This window comes from Hyperolius riggenbachi, chromosome 10 (assembly GCF_040937935.1).
Source record: "Hyperolius riggenbachi isolate aHypRig1 chromosome 10, aHypRig1.pri, whole genome shotgun sequence".
Taxonomy (NCBI): Eukaryota; Metazoa; Chordata; class Amphibia; order Anura; family Hyperoliidae; genus Hyperolius; species Hyperolius riggenbachi.
The window spans coordinates 213,127,114-213,146,794 of NC_090655.1; the positions used below are offsets into that span (position 1 = coordinate 213,127,114).

A 19,681-nucleotide genomic window follows, 5' to 3' on the forward strand; every position below is an offset into this window, starting at 1 on the left:
AGATTCAAAGGCAATGTGTTTGCCACTCATGAAAGATTTCTTTCCAAAATGGACTTCTTGGTGCATCGAAAAATAAAACTCATTGTTAAACTTTTCTCCACACTTAGAGCATGAAAAATGCTTTTTACTTATGTGGACCCTCTGGTGGCTGAGAAGCAAAGAGTGCTCTTTAAATTTCAAACCGCAGTCCTGACACTCATAAGTTGTTTTTTCATTAATTTTTGTATGACTTTTTGTATGAATTAAGAAAGCCTTTTGGTCAGGGAACCACTTTCCACATTCAGAGCATGACCTCTCATTCTCCAGTTTATGATGTACTTCATGAGCCATCAGCTTAGCCTTCTCGTTAAAACTCTGTCCACAATGAGAACATGAATAAGTCTTGTCCATAAAATGAGTTGTACGGTGTATAAAAAGTTCTTTACTCTCAGTAAAAGCAACACCACACTCAGAGCATGAGAACAGTCCATCTACACTAGTCGGAGGTGTACACTTTCTGTGTTGTGACTTATGATACCAAAGGCATGAGTTTCGAGAAAAGGATTTTCCACATTCTGGACAGGAATAGATCATTTCATATTGTGGTTTTACAAGGTGACTTAATAAACAAGGTTTGCTTGAAAATTGTCTTCCACATTCTGAACATGAATAATGGCCCTTGATCGGGTGAAGATTGTTATGTTTAACAAAGTCAAATTTGTTGTCAAAACCTTTGCCACACACACGACACAAAAAAGACCCCACCATGTGACTTTTTTGGTGTAAGAGAAATCTTGCCTTCTTAGTAAAACATTTACCACACTCCGAACATGAAAATGGTTCACCCCCTCTGTAAGCCTTATGATTAGAGACAAAAGAGGACTGCTCAGAATCAGTCTCTCCAAGGGTAGATGGGACAGATGATACATCTCCATGGAGATGTGCTGGATGAAGATTGGTAGTGAACGTTTTTTCATCTGAAGAATTGAATGTGATATCATCATCATCATCTCTTTTAGTATTTACAAAGCTAAAGGGCTGATTCTCGGTGTCAAACCTGCAGTACTGTCCACCTGGGGAGGGTAAGAAATAAAGAGGAAAAGATAATATTAATGACAAATGTTCTGATGACAGCCATTTAAAGTACATTCAAAAAATAGCAGTGAGCTACCACTAACCAAAATACAGTATTTCACTGTGATCGCTCTCTGTAACAGTGAATCACAATAATAGGATAAGCAGCATTCTAGATGTCAGACTGTAAAAACATTCAGCATTAACCACTTCGGGAGCGGCCGCCTAGCCCCCCTTAAGGACCAGGGCATTTTGCGGTGGAGGGGGGTGCGCGCGTTTGGGGGGGGGGTCAGGCGGCTGGATCCCGTCTGTGGCTGGCTGGGCAGTGTCCCCCCCATGGTGGCAAGTGTCCCCCCTTACACCAGCAGCAATCACTCACCTTCCAGGCTCCAACAATGAGCCACAGTAGCCCCCTTCTTCTCCAGCCGGCATCTCCACTCCAAATGACGCTCAGGTCGGGTCGCGGTTTGATGAAGCCATCAAGCCGGGACCCGGCGCTGACGTCAGACGGAGCAGAGATGCCGGCCAGAGCAGAGGGGGGCGCCGATCTTCGCTGGAACAGCAGGGAGGCGAGTGGATCTTCTTCTTTTCTCCCCTGCCGCCGCCGCTGTCAAAGTGATCACTACGATCCAATGGCGATCGTAGTGATCAGCAGCCATACGCGATGGCTGCGGATCACTGAGGGGAGATGCCAGCTGTCATATGACAGCTTAATCTCCCCCTCCGGGTGCGCACGATCGCGTCGGGACGGTTCTTTAGCGCGGACGTTGAATCAATGTCCGGTCAGAACTGTACCACCACCTGCTGGATGTTGATTCAACCTACGTCGGTCCCCAAAAGGTTAAAGTATACCTGACATGAAGTAAAGCTACTTAAAGAGACTCTGTATTAAAAAAAAAAAAAAAGGCTTGATTTATTTACCTCTCCGCGATCCTGCGCAGGCGCAGTTCTTTGTTTGGGCTAGGTGGAACTAGCCGAGTCCGATCGTATCCGCTTTACTGCGCAGGCGCAAAAGACTCGCACCTGTGCAGTAGAGTGGATCGATCGGGTTCGGCTATTTCCGCCTTTACCCTAAGGAAGAGCGGCTAGATTGCCTGCGCAGGATCGCAGAAGGTAAATATTTACATCGCCGCACTTCGGGAGGCTGCAGCAGAAGATTGCCGGGACAGAGGCTTCCCCCTCCCGAGGTAAGAACCCCCTAGGGGACATTTTTTTTAATACAGGTTTTCTTTTAAGGGAACCTAAACTGAGAAGGATATGGATTTTTCCTTCTAAATTAATACAAGTTGCCCGACTTTCCTGCTGATCCTGTGTCTCTAATATTTTTATCCACAGCCCCTCAACAAGCATGCAGATCAGGTGCTCTGACTGAAGTCAGACTGGATAAGCTGCATGCTTGTTTCAGGTGTGTGATTGAGCCACTACTGCAGCCAAAGAGGTCAGCAGGACTGACAAGCAACTGGTATTGTTTAAAAGGAAACATCCATATCCCTCTTAGTTAAGGTTCCCTTTAAGGTTAGCACAGAGGTATATTCTTGCTGGATCCACCTACTTATGTGTGTTGTCAGTTCTTCTCATTGTTACCCCCGTACTATGTAAGCACACCTAGAAAAATTGTGACTTTCAGTTGAAGCCAAATTTCCAGACTGCAAGAGGTGGGATGCTGCAATGCTTCAGAAAAATGAAATTGGGGGGGAGAAGATGTGTTAGAGTTATAGGAGGGAACATTGCCGTAAACCTATATTTTCCTGCTTTTAGGTGATAATCAACATTTTCAATAAGTGATTGCAAAGACTTGTAGGTTTCCAGTGTCCTCTGAGGAAGTAAGGAACTGCCAACAAAATGCTTTAGAACATATTCTGCTGAACTGCATGCCTTACAATTGAAGAGTTTGGCCATTGTGACTTGCCTTACTAGTCTGTGGATTCCATGCCCAATACTGAATATGTTTATAATCTGACATTTATTTTAGATTCCCTAGCAGGGAAGAATTTTGTTTAAAAAGTAATAAAAAGTTGTTTTCAATGGTATTACTGTCTGCACTGTACACACCAGAACATTCTATAAGCACTGATGCATCCTCAACAAGCATGTTTCTATTGCACTATAAGTGTTCAGAGTGACATGTCTCCGATAGAGAGTGATGCTTGCATCTCCATGCAGTTACAAAAGGAAAACATTGCAATTCACTCAATTCTTCTGCATAGCCTGTCACACGCATACAGAGAGGTTGATTCACACAGCTTTCCTATTGAATTTCTCACCTCACTTATTTTTCATCACAATTATAAGCAGAGCTTATCGGTGAGATGAACTTATAAAGATAATTATTTTAGAGGAGCTGTCAGCCATATTACGGTATCTCAGAAAAAAACACATAAGTAGATATATAATTGCTCTACTTACATATATGTATTGCACTGTCCATGTTTTGAGTGATTTTTACTAAAAAAAAATCCTTCTTAGTATTTCCCATTTTAACTGTGGCTATTTTAAAGCCAATCCTGATGTCATTTCCTCCCTTACTCTCCTCTGTCTGATTGTGCATGCATTGCCAGCCCTCCTCCCAGTCTTCAGGCACTCCCACCCAGCTCTGCAATAGAAATGCATTGTCTCAGCATGAGAAATATTGGCCAATCAGAGAGAAACCGAGGTGTTGCAGGGGAAAACAGGAGGGAAAGAGGCCAATCAGGCTGAGGGGAAAGTAGAGAAGCAAAAAAGGACAACCCAGCATGCCCTGCAGCCTACTTTGTGCTGCAATGTACCAAATAATAGTCAGGTAAACTAGGGAATGATCATTTATCAACAAGAAAAGTAATTGCCTGGTTAGCATACTTATTACTTGTTTACGAGATACAAATAAAGAATTGATTTTTAAATTTATGCCCGACAGTTACTCTTTAAATCAGCTTACAAATTGTTGCCTCACATGGGCAAAGCTTCATCAACTTGTTCTTCACGTTGAGGCTTTAGTTTGCACTATTGTATATGTCAAAATCAAGCCATGCATACAGTATTTTTAGAACCATAGGAAGCCCTGGATCATAAGGCACACCTAGGTTTAGAAGACAGAAACCAAGGAAAGAAACAATATTTTCAGCCTGGAGTAGGGGCATCTTGTCGTGTGTCTCCCCCTCCTAACCTGAAGCAAAGAAGTGGAAGATAGGGAATCTGCATCTATAAATCTAATGTTGCCTATAGTATAGCGCATACTCAAACCCATGCAACAGAAGAAAAGTTCTATCCTGAGAAAAAACATAATTAAAGGGAATCTGAAGTGTAAAAATAAACGTATGATATAATGAATTATATGCGTAGTACAGCTAAGAAATAGAACATTAGTAGCAAAGAAAGTCTCATATTGTTTCCAATACAGGAAGAATCAAGAAACTTCACTTGTTATCAATGCAAAAGAGCGTCTCTGAGCTCTCTGACTAATTTAGTCAGAAAGCAGTGCTATTTTCTGAAGCACTTATACATCAAAGAAACAGTGTAAGACGTCAGATAAGCGTTTATTGCAGGGAATTTCGAAGGGTCAGTAGCTGTGCTTCATAGTTTAAAATGCCGAGTGTAATTTGCAAATATGCAATCTGCAAATATTAAAGAATGATGCAATGTTATAGAAAAAAAAAATCTATATAACTGAAAATAAAAATACAAGACTCTTTTCTTTGCTACAAACGTTCTATTAATAATCCGTACTACACATACAATTTATGTATATCATAAGGTTTCCCCCCCCCCCACCCTTTAGTGTCACTTTAATAGTAACCTTTAAATGACCGCCTCACGCTAATTTGCATGAGCGCAGTGGCAGCCCCAGGACCGCCTAACGCCAAATGACGTCAAGTCCTGGGGCGGGGATTTGCAGGAGATTGCGCACGCATCTCCGCTTGAATGAAGGAGCTCCGCTCTGTCATCAGTCTCCGAGCAGCGATCGCTGCTAGAGGACTGTTAGATGGCGAAACCGCCTTCTATTTACACTGTACAGCGCTGCGATCTACGGCAGCGCTGTACTGGGGACAGCCGTGTGACACAGCTGTCCCCTTGGCAGGCTCAGGATTGATCAGCTGTCATAGGCTGATGCCGATCACGATGACTGGCAGGCGGGGGGAGGGAGGAGGGGCTGGCCACAGTATATATATATATATATATATATATATATATATATATATATATACCGTATATACTCGCATACAAGCCGAATTTTTGACCCCCAAAATGGGGGTCAAAAGTTGGGGGGGTCGGCTTGTATGCGAGTCTTCCCTGGTGGTCTAGTGGTGGGTGGGTGGGTGGTGGGTGGTCCGCGCCCCGCTCCCCCCCCCCCCGGCCGCCGCTGCTGCTAATACCTGTTTAGGCAGCGGCCACTTCCTAATCCGCGTTCCTCTTCTTAAGTTTCTTCTCAGAGTATCACAGCAGCGCGCCCGGCGCTGCTGCTGTGACGATGCAGGGGGCAGGAAAGAGCGGTTCCCTTGGCAACGGCGATACAGATCGCCGCTATAGGGAGCCGCGCTCTTTCCTGCACTCTACATCGTCACAGCAGCAGCGCCGGGCGCGCTGCTGTGATACTCTGAGAAGAAACTTAAGAAGAGGAACGCGGATTAGGAAGCGGCCGCTTCCTAAACAGGTAATAGCAGCAGCGGGGGGCGGGGGGGCGGAGCACTACCTACCTATGCTGGGCACTAAACTGGGCACTATACTGGCTAAACTGGGCACTATACTGGCTAAACTGGGCACTATACTAGCTAAACTGGGCACTATACTGGCTAAACTGGGCACTATACTGGCTAAACTGGGCACTATACTGGCTAAACTGGGCACTATACTGGCTAAACTGGGCACTATACTAGCTAAACTGGGCACTATACTGGCTAAACTGGGCACTTTACTAGCTAAACTGGGCACTTTACTAGCTAAACTGGGCACTATACTGGCTAAACTGGGCACTTTACTAGCTAAACTGGGCACTATACTAGCTAAACTGGGCACTATACTAGCTAAACTGGGCACTATACTGGCTAAACTGGGCACTATACTGGCTAAACTGGGCACTATACTAGCTAAACTGGGCACTATACTGGCTAAACTTGGCACTATACTAACTAAACTGGGCACTATACTGGCTAAACTTGGCACTATACTAACTAAACTGGGCACTTTACTAGCCATACTGGGGCACTATACTAGCTAAACTGGGCACTATACTAGCTAAACTGAGGCACTACCTACCCATACTGGGCGCTATACTGGCTATACTGGGCACTATACTGGCAATACTGGGCACTTTACTAGCTATACTGGACACTACCTACCTATACTGGGCACTATACTAGCTATACTGGGACACACTGGGGGGCTGCACCAATCCAGCATTTCCTACCCCCGGCTTATATGGGGGTCAATCATTTTTCCCTGTTTTTTCAGGGAAAAGTTGGGGGGTCGGCTTATATGCGGGTCGGCTTATATGCGAGTATATACGGGTATATATATTTTTTTTTTAACAGCTAATTTTATGGAAAAACGAACAAACAAACAAAAAGACCAGGAAATAAATATATATATATATAAAAAAAAACATTCTGTGAATGATATCAGAGCCCACCAACAGAGCTTTCTCTGTTGGTGAAAGGGGGGTTCACTTGTGTGCTGGGTTGTACGGCCCTGCAGTGAGGTCTTAAAGCTGCAGTGGCCTAATTTGCCAAAAAAATAGCCTGGCCACTTGGGGGGGGGGGGGGGGGGTGAGCCCAGGATCTTTAAGTGGTTAAATAAATTTAAGGACATGTTCACAAATTAATAAACTATTTTATTGATAGGGCTTGCCCATAACAATAACACATATAAAAACCATAATAATCATAGGCAGGTAAGGGCTGCAGTTCTACCCTGTGCCCCATTACTGCCCCCCTTCCAAATGGGCGATTGCCTTATCTATTTTCAGATAATCTATGCAAACATGCAGGATCTATACCAGGGGTCACCTATATACTGTAAATTCAGTTCCAGAGGTGGAAAGTTGATTACAATAACCATGCTTAATGATTTGAGGTATGGGCAAAAGTACAAAAAATCATATCTACACAGAGAGGGGGCGCCAGCGATGATACAAGACAGGAGAAGACACAATACAGGGAGGATTGAGTGCTGGCAGGAGAGGTGAAAATTGACCCAAAAATGTAATATAAATTATGTTCCAGAATGAATTGGATGGCTGTAAGAAGAAAGGATCGCTGATGGTCTGGCATCAAAGGGTCACCCTCCAAGGTGAGCTCAACAGCTCTTAAAGGGAACCTTAACTGTGAAACAAAAAAAAGTTTCACTTACCTGGGGCTTTCCCAAGACCCCTGTAGCCGTCCTGTGCCCGCGCCGGTCCTCAAGTGTCCTCCGGTCTCCCGCCACGGCTTAGTTCTGTTTGGCAACGCGTCCTTTTCTTCGCCTTCCCCCCGTGAAGCGCATCATGCGCAGATGCAAACGTATTGACGCGCTTGACGGCGGGGAAGGCGAAGAATAGGACACGTTGCCGGGGCTAAGCGGCAGCGGGAGGCCGGAGGACACTTGAGGACTGGCGCGGGCACAGGACGGCTACAGGGGTCTTGGGAAAGCCCCAGGTAAGTGAAACTTTTTTGTTTCGCAGTTAAGGTTCACTTTAAAGGGGACCTGAGTGTATACATAGGAGACAAGTAAAACAAAGAAAAACTCCACCTGTTTGTATTTAGAGATAACAGGCTGTACAATTCTCCATTATCATCTGGTAATAAATCACAGTTATTTGAGCTGACACCTCTCTCTGATCTGTGCTGCAGTCTGTGCTGTTCAGAGGTTTTATGTAAACACAGGAGGTTTAACCCTATATGTCAGTGGTTCTCAAACTTTTCCAGGTCAAGGCACCCTTGATGACTCTGAAATTTTTTCAAGGCACCCCTTAGCAAAAATAATTATGGTTGCCATATTTTGCATCAAATATTGCCCAACTATATGTATTACAAACACCATATGAAATATTCCCCCTCTAGTTACATAGCATCCCAGTTAGGCAGGCAGTGTCCCCCCCTTAAGGTAGGTAATGAAAAGCTTAAGTTAGGAAATGTCCCCCTTTAGATAGGCTTCATCCATGTTACACCTCTAGTGGTCCCCTTTAGTGTCCCTACCAGGTGGTCAGTGTTCCCCTTTAGTTAGGCAACATACCTCTTTAGGTAGGCAGTAGCCCCATTTAGATGGACAACAACCCCTTTTAGGCAGACGATTACCTCCTTTTAACACTCCTGCCTTTCTTTAGGAAAGCAACATACCCTCCAGACTCTGCCTGATTTAGGTTTGCAAGTTAAATGAGGACTCTGCCTTAATATGCTTAGGGATTTATGGAAGGGTTTCTGATTAATCATGTTTGAGGATTTAGAGGGGAGAGTCCTACCTTAAATCCCCAAGCATAATGAGGCAGACTATCCCCTAAATTCATAGATAAAATTATGCAGCACTTCCCCTTTCAAATACAAAAAATAATGAGGTATGAGTATAACATACTTAGGAGTTCCCCTCTAAGAAATGCACTGAGGGTGCTGGAGAGAAAAGAGCAGGGTGAGGGGTGCTAGGAGCAGAGTGTGAGGGTGCTAGGAGCAGAGTCGAGCAGGGTGAGGGGTGCTAGGAGCAGAGTGTGAGGGTGCTAGGAGCAGAGTGGAACAAGGTGAGGGGTGCTAGGAGCAGAGTGTGAATGTGCTAGGAGCAGAGGGTGAGGGGTGCTAGGAGCAGAGTGTGAGGGTGCTAGGAGCAGAGTGTGAGGGTGCTAGGAGCAGAGTGTGAGGGTGCTAGGAGCAGAGTGTGAGGATGCTAGGAGCAGAGTGTGAGGGTGCTAGGAGCAGAGTGTGAGGGTGCTAGGAGCAGAGTGTGAGGATGCTAGGAGCAGAGTGTGAGGATGCTAGGAGCAGAGTGTGAGGATGCTAGGAGCAGAGTGTGAGGATGCTAGGAGCAGAGTGTGAGGATGCTAGGAGCAGAGTGTGAGGGTGCTAGGAGCAGAGTGTCAGGGTGCTAGGAGCAGAGTGTGAGGGTGCTAGGAGCAGAGTGTGAGGGTGCTAGGAGCAGAGTGTGAGGGTGCTAGGAGTAGAGTGTGAGGGTGCTAGGAGCAGAGTGTGAGGGTGCTAGGAGCAGAGTGTGAGGGTGCTAGGAGCAGAGTGTGAGGATGCTAGGAGCAGAGTGTGAGGATGCTAGGAGCAGAGTGTGAGGATGCTAGGAGCAGAGTGTGAGGATGCTAGGAGCAGAGTGTGAGGATGCTAGGAGCAGAGTGTGAGGATGCTAGGAGCAGAGTGTGAGGATCCTCACACTCTGCTCCTAGCAGAGTGTGAGGATGCTAGGAGCAGAGTGTGAGGATGCTAGGAGCAGAGTGTGAGGGTGCTAGGAGCAGAGTGTGAGGGTGCTAGGAGCAGAGTGTGAGGGTGCTAGGAGCAGAGTGTGAGGGTGCTAGGAGCAGAGTGTGAGGGTGCTAGGAGCAGAGTGGAGCAGAGTGTGAGGGTGCTAGGAGCAGAGTGTGAGGGTGCTAGGAGCAGAGTGGAGCAGAGTGTGAGGGTGCTAGGAGCAGAGTGGAGCAGAGTGTGAGGGTGCTAGGAGCAGAGCAGCAGGCAGAAATTGTGTTGTACTGAGGATGTGGGGGGAGGGCAGACAGCGTGGGCTGACAGTGAGGAGAATGCATTATCTCACTTGTCACACACATTCTACGTTGCACATGCTTACTCTCTGCAGTCCCTGGCCTGGTGAAGAGAAGGCTAGTGGCGCTATTAGATCCTCTCTCTATTCTTTCGTACACTCCCGCCTCGCATCACTAGCTGTTCTCCATGAGGAGGCGGGGCTACTCGGATAGCCAGGCATTGTGGATTAAATCCTCTCCCCCTTGCCTCCCACTGTGCTGTCAAACAAAGTACAGGAGGCGGGGTAGGGATTCTCTCTCACTAGCTCTGCACGCAGACACAGCCAGCGTGCGTCTGTGATAGTACAGTGCAGAGCAGGACTTTGAAGTACTGCAGAAGATTAGAACAGTACTGGGAGGGCAGCTGCGGCACCCCTGGGATGAGTTCACGGCGCACCAGGGTGCCGCGGCACCCAGTTTGAGAACCTCTGCTATATGTGCTTCCAGCAAACCAGGTAACAGTGCTGCAGCATCTCGGAGGAGATCTGTGAACAGTAACAAAGACATTTTTTCTGTAAAGGATATTATGCTGTTGCATCTTTTTAGAGCAGAGAGGAAGTTCTGGGTTTAGGTACGCTTTAATCCTATTTTATGTAGAATATTACAATACAGTGCACTAACATTTAACAAAAAATAAATCAAACTGTAACAGAAATCCAATGACAGTCAGGGGTGTAACAAGTCCCCAGGCAAGAATTTGAGCGCACCCCCCTCCCGCCCTGGGCTCACTCAGGTCCGTTTTGGGGTGGCAGGAGGGGTCACAGCATGAGGGTGCAGAGGCTGTTTCCCCTATTGTTACGCCCCTGATGACAATGGAGATAATGGGAGCAATCAAATGTTCCACCACTAGATGTCTCTGCTGAGTATAAATCACTCATAGACCTAAAAAGATTATTTATTTCACCAATCATTCGGAGTGGCCAAGCATGTCTATTTAACTTGTTCTAGTAAATATGTCGCCCCCCCAAGATTAGCGACAAGGCATTGTTGCTAATCAATTCGGGGTCATCAACTCTTCTCCCTGCAGCGTGGCCACACACAGCAGCCGCGCAAGCATTTAGTAAAGTGAGCTGCTTTCTGCACAGTAAACTGTGATATAGTAAAACTTTGAGTATAATAAACGGAATGTCCAGGTCCCGGCCAAGCACCATTATATGTATATGGAAGTAATGCCTGGTGTAGTAAACACAGATAGAATAAAACTTCTGTTATAATAAACCTATTTTCTGGCTATTCTGTATCCAGCTATAGTGGAAAGTGGACAGGAACATGCCGCAGGTTGGCAGCCACTTGTAGCCTGCTCGCTATGGCTGCCATGCTACAGTATCATCCAGACTGCACAGAAATGCGGACAGAGGAGCACACTATGAGTCATGTACCTCCATTAGCTGGTGAGACCTACGCTTGCTGTGCAAACTGTTGTGCGATTATTGCATGCAAATCCCAGCATACTGAGCACTGTGCATTTTGATCTTAGACGCTGCATGTGCTCGCTTGTTGAAGCACTGAAAAGAAAAAAGGACTCCCAATTATTGATTGAATTAAGATATAGTACTATAGTAGTATACTTTATGTGCATGAGTATGACAACTTCTAATATAGTAAACTACTTTGCTCACTCCCTTGGAGTTTAATATAAAGGGATTCTACTGTACTTCGGGGCTAATGGCTCTTGATTTGTTCTCATGACTGAACAGGGAGAATTTCCAACTGGATTTAGTGATTATTCCTCACCTGTGGCAATCTCTGAAGAGGAAATTTCCTCTTCCTTAACCCTGTCAGGCCCTCCTTTCTCCTCAGCTTTGACATCTCTCTGAGTCTCTTTGGTATATCCCATGTCTGTGAATAAAGATAAGAGTTATGGCACCTGTGCTGAGACATATAAGAAACATCAAGCAAGCAGATCTGCCCATGTGACAAGACATAATGGCTATCATTCATAAAAGTGCTGTCGGTAAAGTAAATCCGTGTGGGGAAACACCGCTGTCGGTATTTCAGCCTTCTGGGTGGTCATTCATAAAAATGTTTCTAGTTGCGATAGGAGTGCGGAGATATCCCGCTGTAAGCTAGCGTTAGGCTGTCGGTACGCATGCGGAAACTGGAGAAGCTGGCCGAGTCCCTCGTGCGGTGTTCTCTCTGCTGCTGCTTGGGAGGTCTGTCCCATTCACTTACATGTACTCCACATGCTTATCGCTAGATCCAGGGGAGCAGTAATCCCCGTCCGCATACCGCTTGCGTAAATATTTATGAATTGACATTTTGTTACATTTCCGCATAGAATCACCGCACAATGCGGTAATTTATCGCTCTGCTCGAGAAAGTCAGCTTCGCATGCGGAAACAGCCTTTATGAATACACATTTTGCTGAGTGTTCGGTAAAGTCAGCTGTTTTTATCATTTCCGCACGCGGGAACGCTTTATGAATGATAGCCAATGACTTGATTTCAGGAAAACCATAAGATTGGGGTAAATATGAAACTTTACATCTGTAGGTGAGAGTTGGAGTTTGCCTTGTGGTACTTATGTCTGCTCAACTATGAAAGACTCCGGAATTTTTTTTTTATTTTTTTTTTTTTAACATACAACAGAGTTACTCACACATGCTGATCTCCATAGGCAGTTCTTCTTCTTTAATCTTCGTATCTGTCTCTTCCTCATCTTTGACATCAATCTGAGCCAGGGTGGTGTCCCTGGAGGCTGTGAATAAAGATAATGGTGTCACCCCCTGTGCTGAGACGTATGAGCAACACCAATGTGTGTATCGGGGGGAGACTTACAGTATGTCCACGTTATGGATCATGGATACACAACTACGTTTTGTGATTGTTGCAGGTGACATTATTCATGATCACTATATCATTGCTAAGGGGACCTGTACACCTAAATATGGAAATATATAAAGTGAATGTCCCCTTATGGGAGGTTCGTACTAGAGTGTGCCATTGGGAGTGAGGGCGGGGCAACTGGCATTTCTTACCTATGGGGGCTGTTCCTCATTCATGGGTTTCATTTAAGTGGCCCGGTGCCTCCCAGCAGAAGTATTGAGGTGGGCCCAACCCGCGTCATGACCAGTTACAAACCTTCCCCCCCATAGCCGGACCTCCTCCCCAACCATACCTTGTGCAGAATAAAAGCTAAGGGAGTGCCATTATATTTACCTAATCCACACTGTGTCGGGTGCCCTCCTCCTCCAAGCAACTGCATCCAGTATACTGGCCCCCCTGAGGTTCCTGATGACATGCGACAGGAGGAGTAAAAGCGGCGGCGCACCCTACATTTTTATTCTGTACATGGGGGGGGGGGGGGGGGAGAGGAGTCACCTCCATACCACTCGAGCTGGCTCCTGACTCCCCTTACTGGGCACATACTGTCTCCCTATTACTTATAATATAGGCTGATATTTCCTGACTCCCCCACTGGGCACATACTGTCTCCCCATTACTTCTAATAGGGGCTGATGTCTCCTGACTCCCCCACTGGGCCATACTGTCTCCCCATTACTTCTAATAGGGGCTGATGTCTCCTGACTCCCCCACTGGGCACATACTGTCTCCCCATTACTTCTAATAGGGGCTGATGTCGCCTGACTCCCCCACTGGGCACATACTGTCTCCTCATTACTTCTAATAGGGGCTGATGTCTCCTGACTCCCCCACTGGGCCATACTGTCCTCCCCATTACTTCTAATAGGGGCTGATGTCTCCTGACTCCCCCACTGGGCACATACTGTCTCCCCATTACTTCTAATAGGGGCTGATGTCTCCTGACTCCCCCACTGGTCACATACTGTCCTCCCCATTACTTCTAATAGGGGCTGATGTCTCCTGACTCCCCCACTGGTCACATACTGTCTCACCATTACTTCTAATAGGGGCTGATGTCTCCTGACTCCCCCACTGGGCACATACTGTCTCCCCATTACTTCTAATAGGGGCTGATGTCTCCTGACTCCCCCACTGGTCACATACTGTCTCCCCATTACTTCTAATAGAGAATGATGTCTCCTGACTCCCCCACTGGGTACATACTGTCTCCCCATTACTTCTAATAGGGGCTGGTGTCTCCTGACTCCCCCACTGGCCACATACTGTCTCCCCATTACTTCTAATAGGGGGTGATGTCTCCTGACTCCCCTTACTGGGCACATACTGTCTCCCCATTACTTCTAATATGGGCTGATATTTCCTGACTCCCCCACTGGGCACATACTGTCTCTCAATTACTTCTAATAGGGGCTGATGCCTCCTGACTCCCCCACTGGTCACATACTGTCTCCCATTGCTTCTAATAGGGGCTGATGACTCCTGACTCCCCCACTGGGCACATACTGTCTCCTCATTACTTCTAATAAGGGCTGATGTCTCCTGACTCCTCCACTGGGCACATACTGTCTCCCCATTACTTCTAATAAGGGCTGATGTCTCCTGACTCCCCCACGGGGCACATACTGTCTCCTCATTACTTCTAATAGGGGCTGATGTCTCCTGACTCCCCCACTGGCCACATACTGTCTCCCAATTACTTCTAATAGGGGCTGATGTTTCCTGACTCCCCCACTGGCCACATACTGTCTCCCCATTACTTCTAATAGGGGCTGATGTCTCCTGACTCCCCTACTGGGCACATACTGTCTCCCCATTACTTCTAATAGGGACAGATGTATCCTGACTCCCCACTGGTCACATACTGTCTTCCCATTACTTCTAATAAGGGCTTATGTCTCCTGACTCCCCCACTGGGCACATACTGTCTCCCCATTACTTCTAATAGGGGCTGATGTCTCCTGACTCCCCACTGGCCACATACTGTCTCCCCATTACTTCTAATAGGGGCTGATGTCTCCTGACTCCCCCAATGGCCACACACTGTCTCCCCATTACTTCTAATAGGGGCTGATGTTTCCTGACTCCCCCACTGGGCACATACTGTCTTCCCATTACTTCTAATAGGGGTTGATGTCTCCTGACTCCCCCACTGGCCACATACTGTCTCCCCATTACTTCTAATAGGGGCTGATGTTTCCTGACTCCCCCACTGGGCACATACTGTCTTCCCATTACTTCTAATAGGGGCTGATGTCTCCTGACTCCCCCACTGGCCACATACTGTCTCCCCATTACTTCTAATAGGGGCTGATGAATCCTGACTCCCCTACTTGGCACATACTGTCTCCCCATTATTTTCTAAAATATCTTTAAGGACAAATGTAGTGATAGGTATGTGGAAGCTGCCGTATTTCTTTCCTTTTAAGCAACTCTAGTTGCCTGGCTGCCTTGCTGATCTATTTAGCAGCAGGATTCTCTGAATCACACCAGAAGCAAGCATGCAGCTAATCTTGTCAGATCTGACAATGTCAGGCACACCTGATCTGCTGCATGCTTGTTTAGGGTCTATGGCTAAAAATATTAGAGGCAGAGGATCAGCAGGATAGCCAGGAAACTAGCATTGCTTAAAAGGAAACAAATATGTCAGCCTCCACGTAGCTCTCACTACAGTTGTCCTTTAACTCTTCCACGAAACACACAATAGCTTCCTATTACTTTTAATGGGGAATGATAGCTCATGGCTCTCCCTACTAGGTATGCACCACACTCACATCCCCTTATAGCCAGAATGAGGGAGACTGTTGCAGTGACTGGCAACATGTGTCCTTACCTATGCTGATCTCTGGCTGAATCTTCTCTTCTGAAGATGCCTTTTTGTAAATCTCTTCCTCATCCTCGACTCTAACATCAATCAGGTTGTTGTCCTACATCAGGGAACAGAGATTTATGAAATATTTTAGTGTCAGAATAAACCTTTGATCCATCTCATAACAAGTGATACCGTATTTTTCGCCGTATAAGACGCTCCGGAATATAAGACGCACCTAGGTTTAGAGGGCAAAAACCAGGGAAAAAAAAAAAACCTTAACCTGGTGCGTCCATATTTCAGGAGCATCTTGTACATGACCTACCCCAAATGGTGTCCTCATGTGTCCCCATGTCACCCCCAAGTGTCCTGCTGTCACCCCCCAAGTGTCCTGCTGTCTCCCCCCAAGTGTCCTGCTGTCTCCCCCCAAGTGTCCTGCTGTCTCCCCCCAAGTGTCCTGCTGTCTGCCCCCAGTGTCCTGATGTTTGCCCCATGTGTCTGCCCCCAGTGTCCTGCTTTCACCCCCATGTGTCTGCCCCCAGTGTCCTGCTGTCACCCCCATGTGTCTGCCCCCAGTGTCCTGCTGTCACCCCCATGTGTCTGCCCCCAGTGTCCTGCTGTCACCCCCATGTGTCTGCCCCCAGTGTCCTGCTGTCACCCCCATGTGTCTGCCCCCAGTGTCCTGCTTTCACCCCATGTGTCTGCCCCCAGTGTCCTGCTGTCACCCCCATGTGTCTGCCCCCAGGGTCCAGCTGTCACCCCCATGTGTCTGCCCCCAGGGTCCTGCTGTCACCCCCATGTGTCTGCCCCCAGGGTCCTGCTGTCACCCCCATGTGTCTGCCCCCAGTGCCTGCTGTCACCCCCATGTGTCTGCCCCCAGTGCCTGCTGTCACCCCCATGTGTCTGCCCCCAGTGTCTGCTGTCACCCCCATGTGTCTGCCCCCAGTGTCCTGCTGTCACCCCCATGTGTCTGCCCCCAGTGCCTGCTGTCACCCCCATGTGTCTGCCCCCAGTGTCCTGCTGTCACCCCCATGTGTCTGCCCCCCAGTGCCTGCTGTCACCCCCATGTGTCTGCCCCCAGTGCCTGCTGTCACCGCCATGTGTCTGCCCCCAGTGTCCTGCTGTCACCCCCATGTGTCTGCCCCCAGTGCCTGCTGTCACCCCCATGTGTCTGCCCCCAGTGCCTGCTGTCACCCCCATGTGTCTGCCCCCAGTGTCCTGCTGTCACCCCCATGTGTCTGCCCCCAGTGTCTGCTGTCACCCCCATGTGTCTGCCCCCAGTGTCCTGCTGTCACCCCCATGTGTCTGCCCCCAGGGTCCTGCTGTCACCCCCATGTGTCTGCCCCCAGTGCCTGCTGTCACCCCCATGTGTCTGCCCCCAGTGTCCTGCTGTCACCCCCATGTGTCTGCCCCCAGTGCCTGCTGTCACCCCCATGTGTCTGCCCCCAGTGCCTGCTGTCACCCCCATGTGTCTGCCCCCAGTGCCTGCTGTCACCCCCATGTGTCTGCCCCCAGTGTCCTGCTGTCACCCCCATGTGTCTGCCCCCAGTGTCCTGCTGTCACCCCCATGTACCCGCTGCGGCCATCTAATCTCCCCGCTGCGGCCATCTAATCCCCCGCTGCCTGCCTCTGACCCCCTCCTGTGTGGTTGCGCCCCCCCCTATCCCCCGTGTGAGCAGCGGTGCGCCGGCAGCAGCTTACCTCTTCCATGTTGCCCGCGGCGATAGAAAACATCCGGCTTCTGTGGGCGGCTTCCTCTAGTGCCGGCTTGTAATGAAGCGTCATTGATGACGCGTCATTACAAGCCGGCACTAGAGGAAGCCGCCCAGAAGCCGGATGTCTTCATTCGCCGCGGGCAACATGGAAGAGGTAAGCTGCTGCCGGCGCACCGCTGCTCACACGGGGGATAGGGGGGGCGCAACCACACAGGAGGGGGTCAGAGGCAGGCAGCGGGGGATTAGATGGCCGCAGCGGGGAGATTAGATGGCCGCGGCGAGGAGATAGGATGGCCGCAGCGGGGGGGATTAGCTGGCGCTGCACACTCGGGGGACCCGACCACACAGGTGGGGGCAGGCAGGGGGATTGGATTGCCACAGGCAGGGAATCCCCGATGACGGCGGGTCGCGGTTCGTATCGGCGGGCGTTCGTATGTCGGGGATTCCCTGCCTTTGCCGTATAAGACGCAGGGACTTTTTCACCCCATTTTTTGGGGAGAAAAAGTGCGTCTTATACGGCGAAAAGTACGGTACTTACTGTTTTTTAACCTCTTTTCCCCTGCAATAGCTTTCCCTTTATGGACTAGAGCAGGTGTGATGTTTTAAGCTATGTACACATACTGGACTGAATTTAGCTGTGGCAGACGATATAGACAGTCATGGGTGAGAATCAGGAGTCAGAGTACATCAGATGCATGGCGGATCTTTACCAATCCATGACAGAGAGCACCGCATGACCACACCGGTCTCCCAGCTCCCCCGCCCAATGGGAATATCCTCAATTGCACACTGCTCATTCTCCCCCCCCCCCCCCCCCATATAAAATACATTTGCTGGCCTGCAGGCTGATGACATAGCTGTACAGTGTCGACTCTACTCTGTCACCCAATGTATTGTGTACTGATCTCCCAAAGATCCCTAGCAGGCCCTTTACCCTTCATATACTGTATTTTTCCTGGTATTATAATGACCCACTGCCCCTTATAGCTCTACCTGGTGACTTAGTGGTCTCACCTCCCATCATAGCTTACCCTGGTAACAGGGGCGTAACAATGGAACCTGCAAGGGATGCAGCTGCAGGGGGGCCCAGAAGCCACAAGGGGCCCTGTCCTGAGAGACTGACAACAACTTTCTGCTCTCTACACAATTGTTCTAATGGCTGCATCTGCTCAGCAACTGATAACAAATCATACAAAGTTTTGTAGACAAAGATTTGTAGATGGTAACTATTCCGTGTACGGGGGGAGGGGGCCCCATCCAAAGTTTTTCAGGGGGCCCAGTGATTTCTAGTTACACACCTGAGTTTTGTACAGCAGGAGACATTGGCAGTGCTTCCAAACAGAGGCTGCACCCGAATTGACTACCTGCAATAGATGTGCAGAGCTCCACAATTGTGGACTAAAATACACAACATGCATTCAAAACAGGTACAGCAAAGGAGGACGTTCGCTTCAGTATGTTTACAAAACATCTCTAGTTCATTCAGGTTTGATGGCTTCCGCGCATGGACAGCTCTCTTTAACTCACACCACAGATTTAAAATTATATTCAGGTCTGGGGACTCAGATGGCCATTCCAGAACGTTGTACTTGTTCCTCTGCATGAATGCCTTAGTGGATTTTGAGCAGTGTTTAGGGTCTTTGTCTTGTTAAAAGATCCAGCCCGGCGCAGCTTCAACTTTGTCACTCTTTCCTGGACATTGGTCTCCAGAATCTGCTGATACTGAGTGGAATCCATGTGTACCTCAATTTTGACAAGATTCCCAGTCCCTGCACTGGCTACACAGCCCCACAGCATGATGGAACCACCACCATATTTTACTGTACGTAGCAGGTGTTTTTCTTGGAATGCTGTGTTGTTTTTCCTCCATGCATACTGCCCCTTGTTATGCCCAAATAACTCAAATTTTAGTTTCATCAGTCTACAGCATTTTATTCCATGAATGAATGAAGCTGGCTTGTCCAAAAGTGCTTTAGCATACCTCCAGTGGCTCTGTTTGTGCTGTGGGCGGGGAAAAAGCACTGTCCACGTTTTGATTTTAGTGATTTTCTACCGTAAAGAAAAGAGAAAATACTTCTTAGCATTTCCCATTTTAAGTGTGGCTATTTTGAAGCCAATCTTCACATTTCGTTGATTACTCTCCTCTACCTGATTGTGTATGCATTGCCCGCCCTTCACTATAGAAAGTGCATTGTCTCAGCATGAGAAATATTGGCCTATCAGAGAGGAACAGAGGTGTGGGAGGGCAAAACAGGAGGGAAAGCGGCTTTAGCCAATCAGGCTGCATTGGTTAAGTCTGAGGGGAAAGTAGAGAAGCAAAAAAGAACAACCCAGCATGCCCTGCAACTTCCTTTTTGTGTACCAAATTTTGTGTGTACCAAATATGAGTCAGGTAAACTGGGGAATGATCATTTATCAACAAGAAAAGTAATAGTGATCTTACCTTTTGGATTGCCTGGTTAGCACCCTTATTACTTGTTTACCAGATAAAAATAAAGAATTGATTTTTGATTTTATGCCCGACAGTTACACTTTAAAGAGACTCTGTAACAAAATTGTCAGCCTTATTTATTCCCATAAGTTTCTATACCTGTTCTAATGTGGTCTGTCT

The 19,681-nt window shown here is 47.8% G+C and overlaps 1 protein-coding gene across 1 annotated transcript in view; it reads right to left on the reverse strand.

Annotated features, from left to right (window-relative positions):
• The window catches only part of LOC137534383 (zinc finger protein 182-like), a 31,121-nt gene that overhangs the window by 2,280 nt on the left and 9,160 nt on the right, over positions 1-19,681 (reverse strand). The window contains exons 4-7 of the mRNA XM_068255868.1: positions 15,380-15,473; positions 12,323-12,421; positions 11,459-11,563; positions 1-1,052 (exon numbers count right to left, since the gene is read on the reverse strand). The exon at positions 1-1,052 is cut by the window's left edge and continues 2,280 nt beyond it. Coding sequence (XP_068111969.1) covers positions 1-1,052; positions 11,459-11,563; positions 12,323-12,421; positions 15,380-15,473 — 1,350 coding nt within the window. The remainder of the gene's footprint in view (positions 1,053-11,458; positions 11,564-12,322; positions 12,422-15,379; positions 15,474-19,681) is intronic.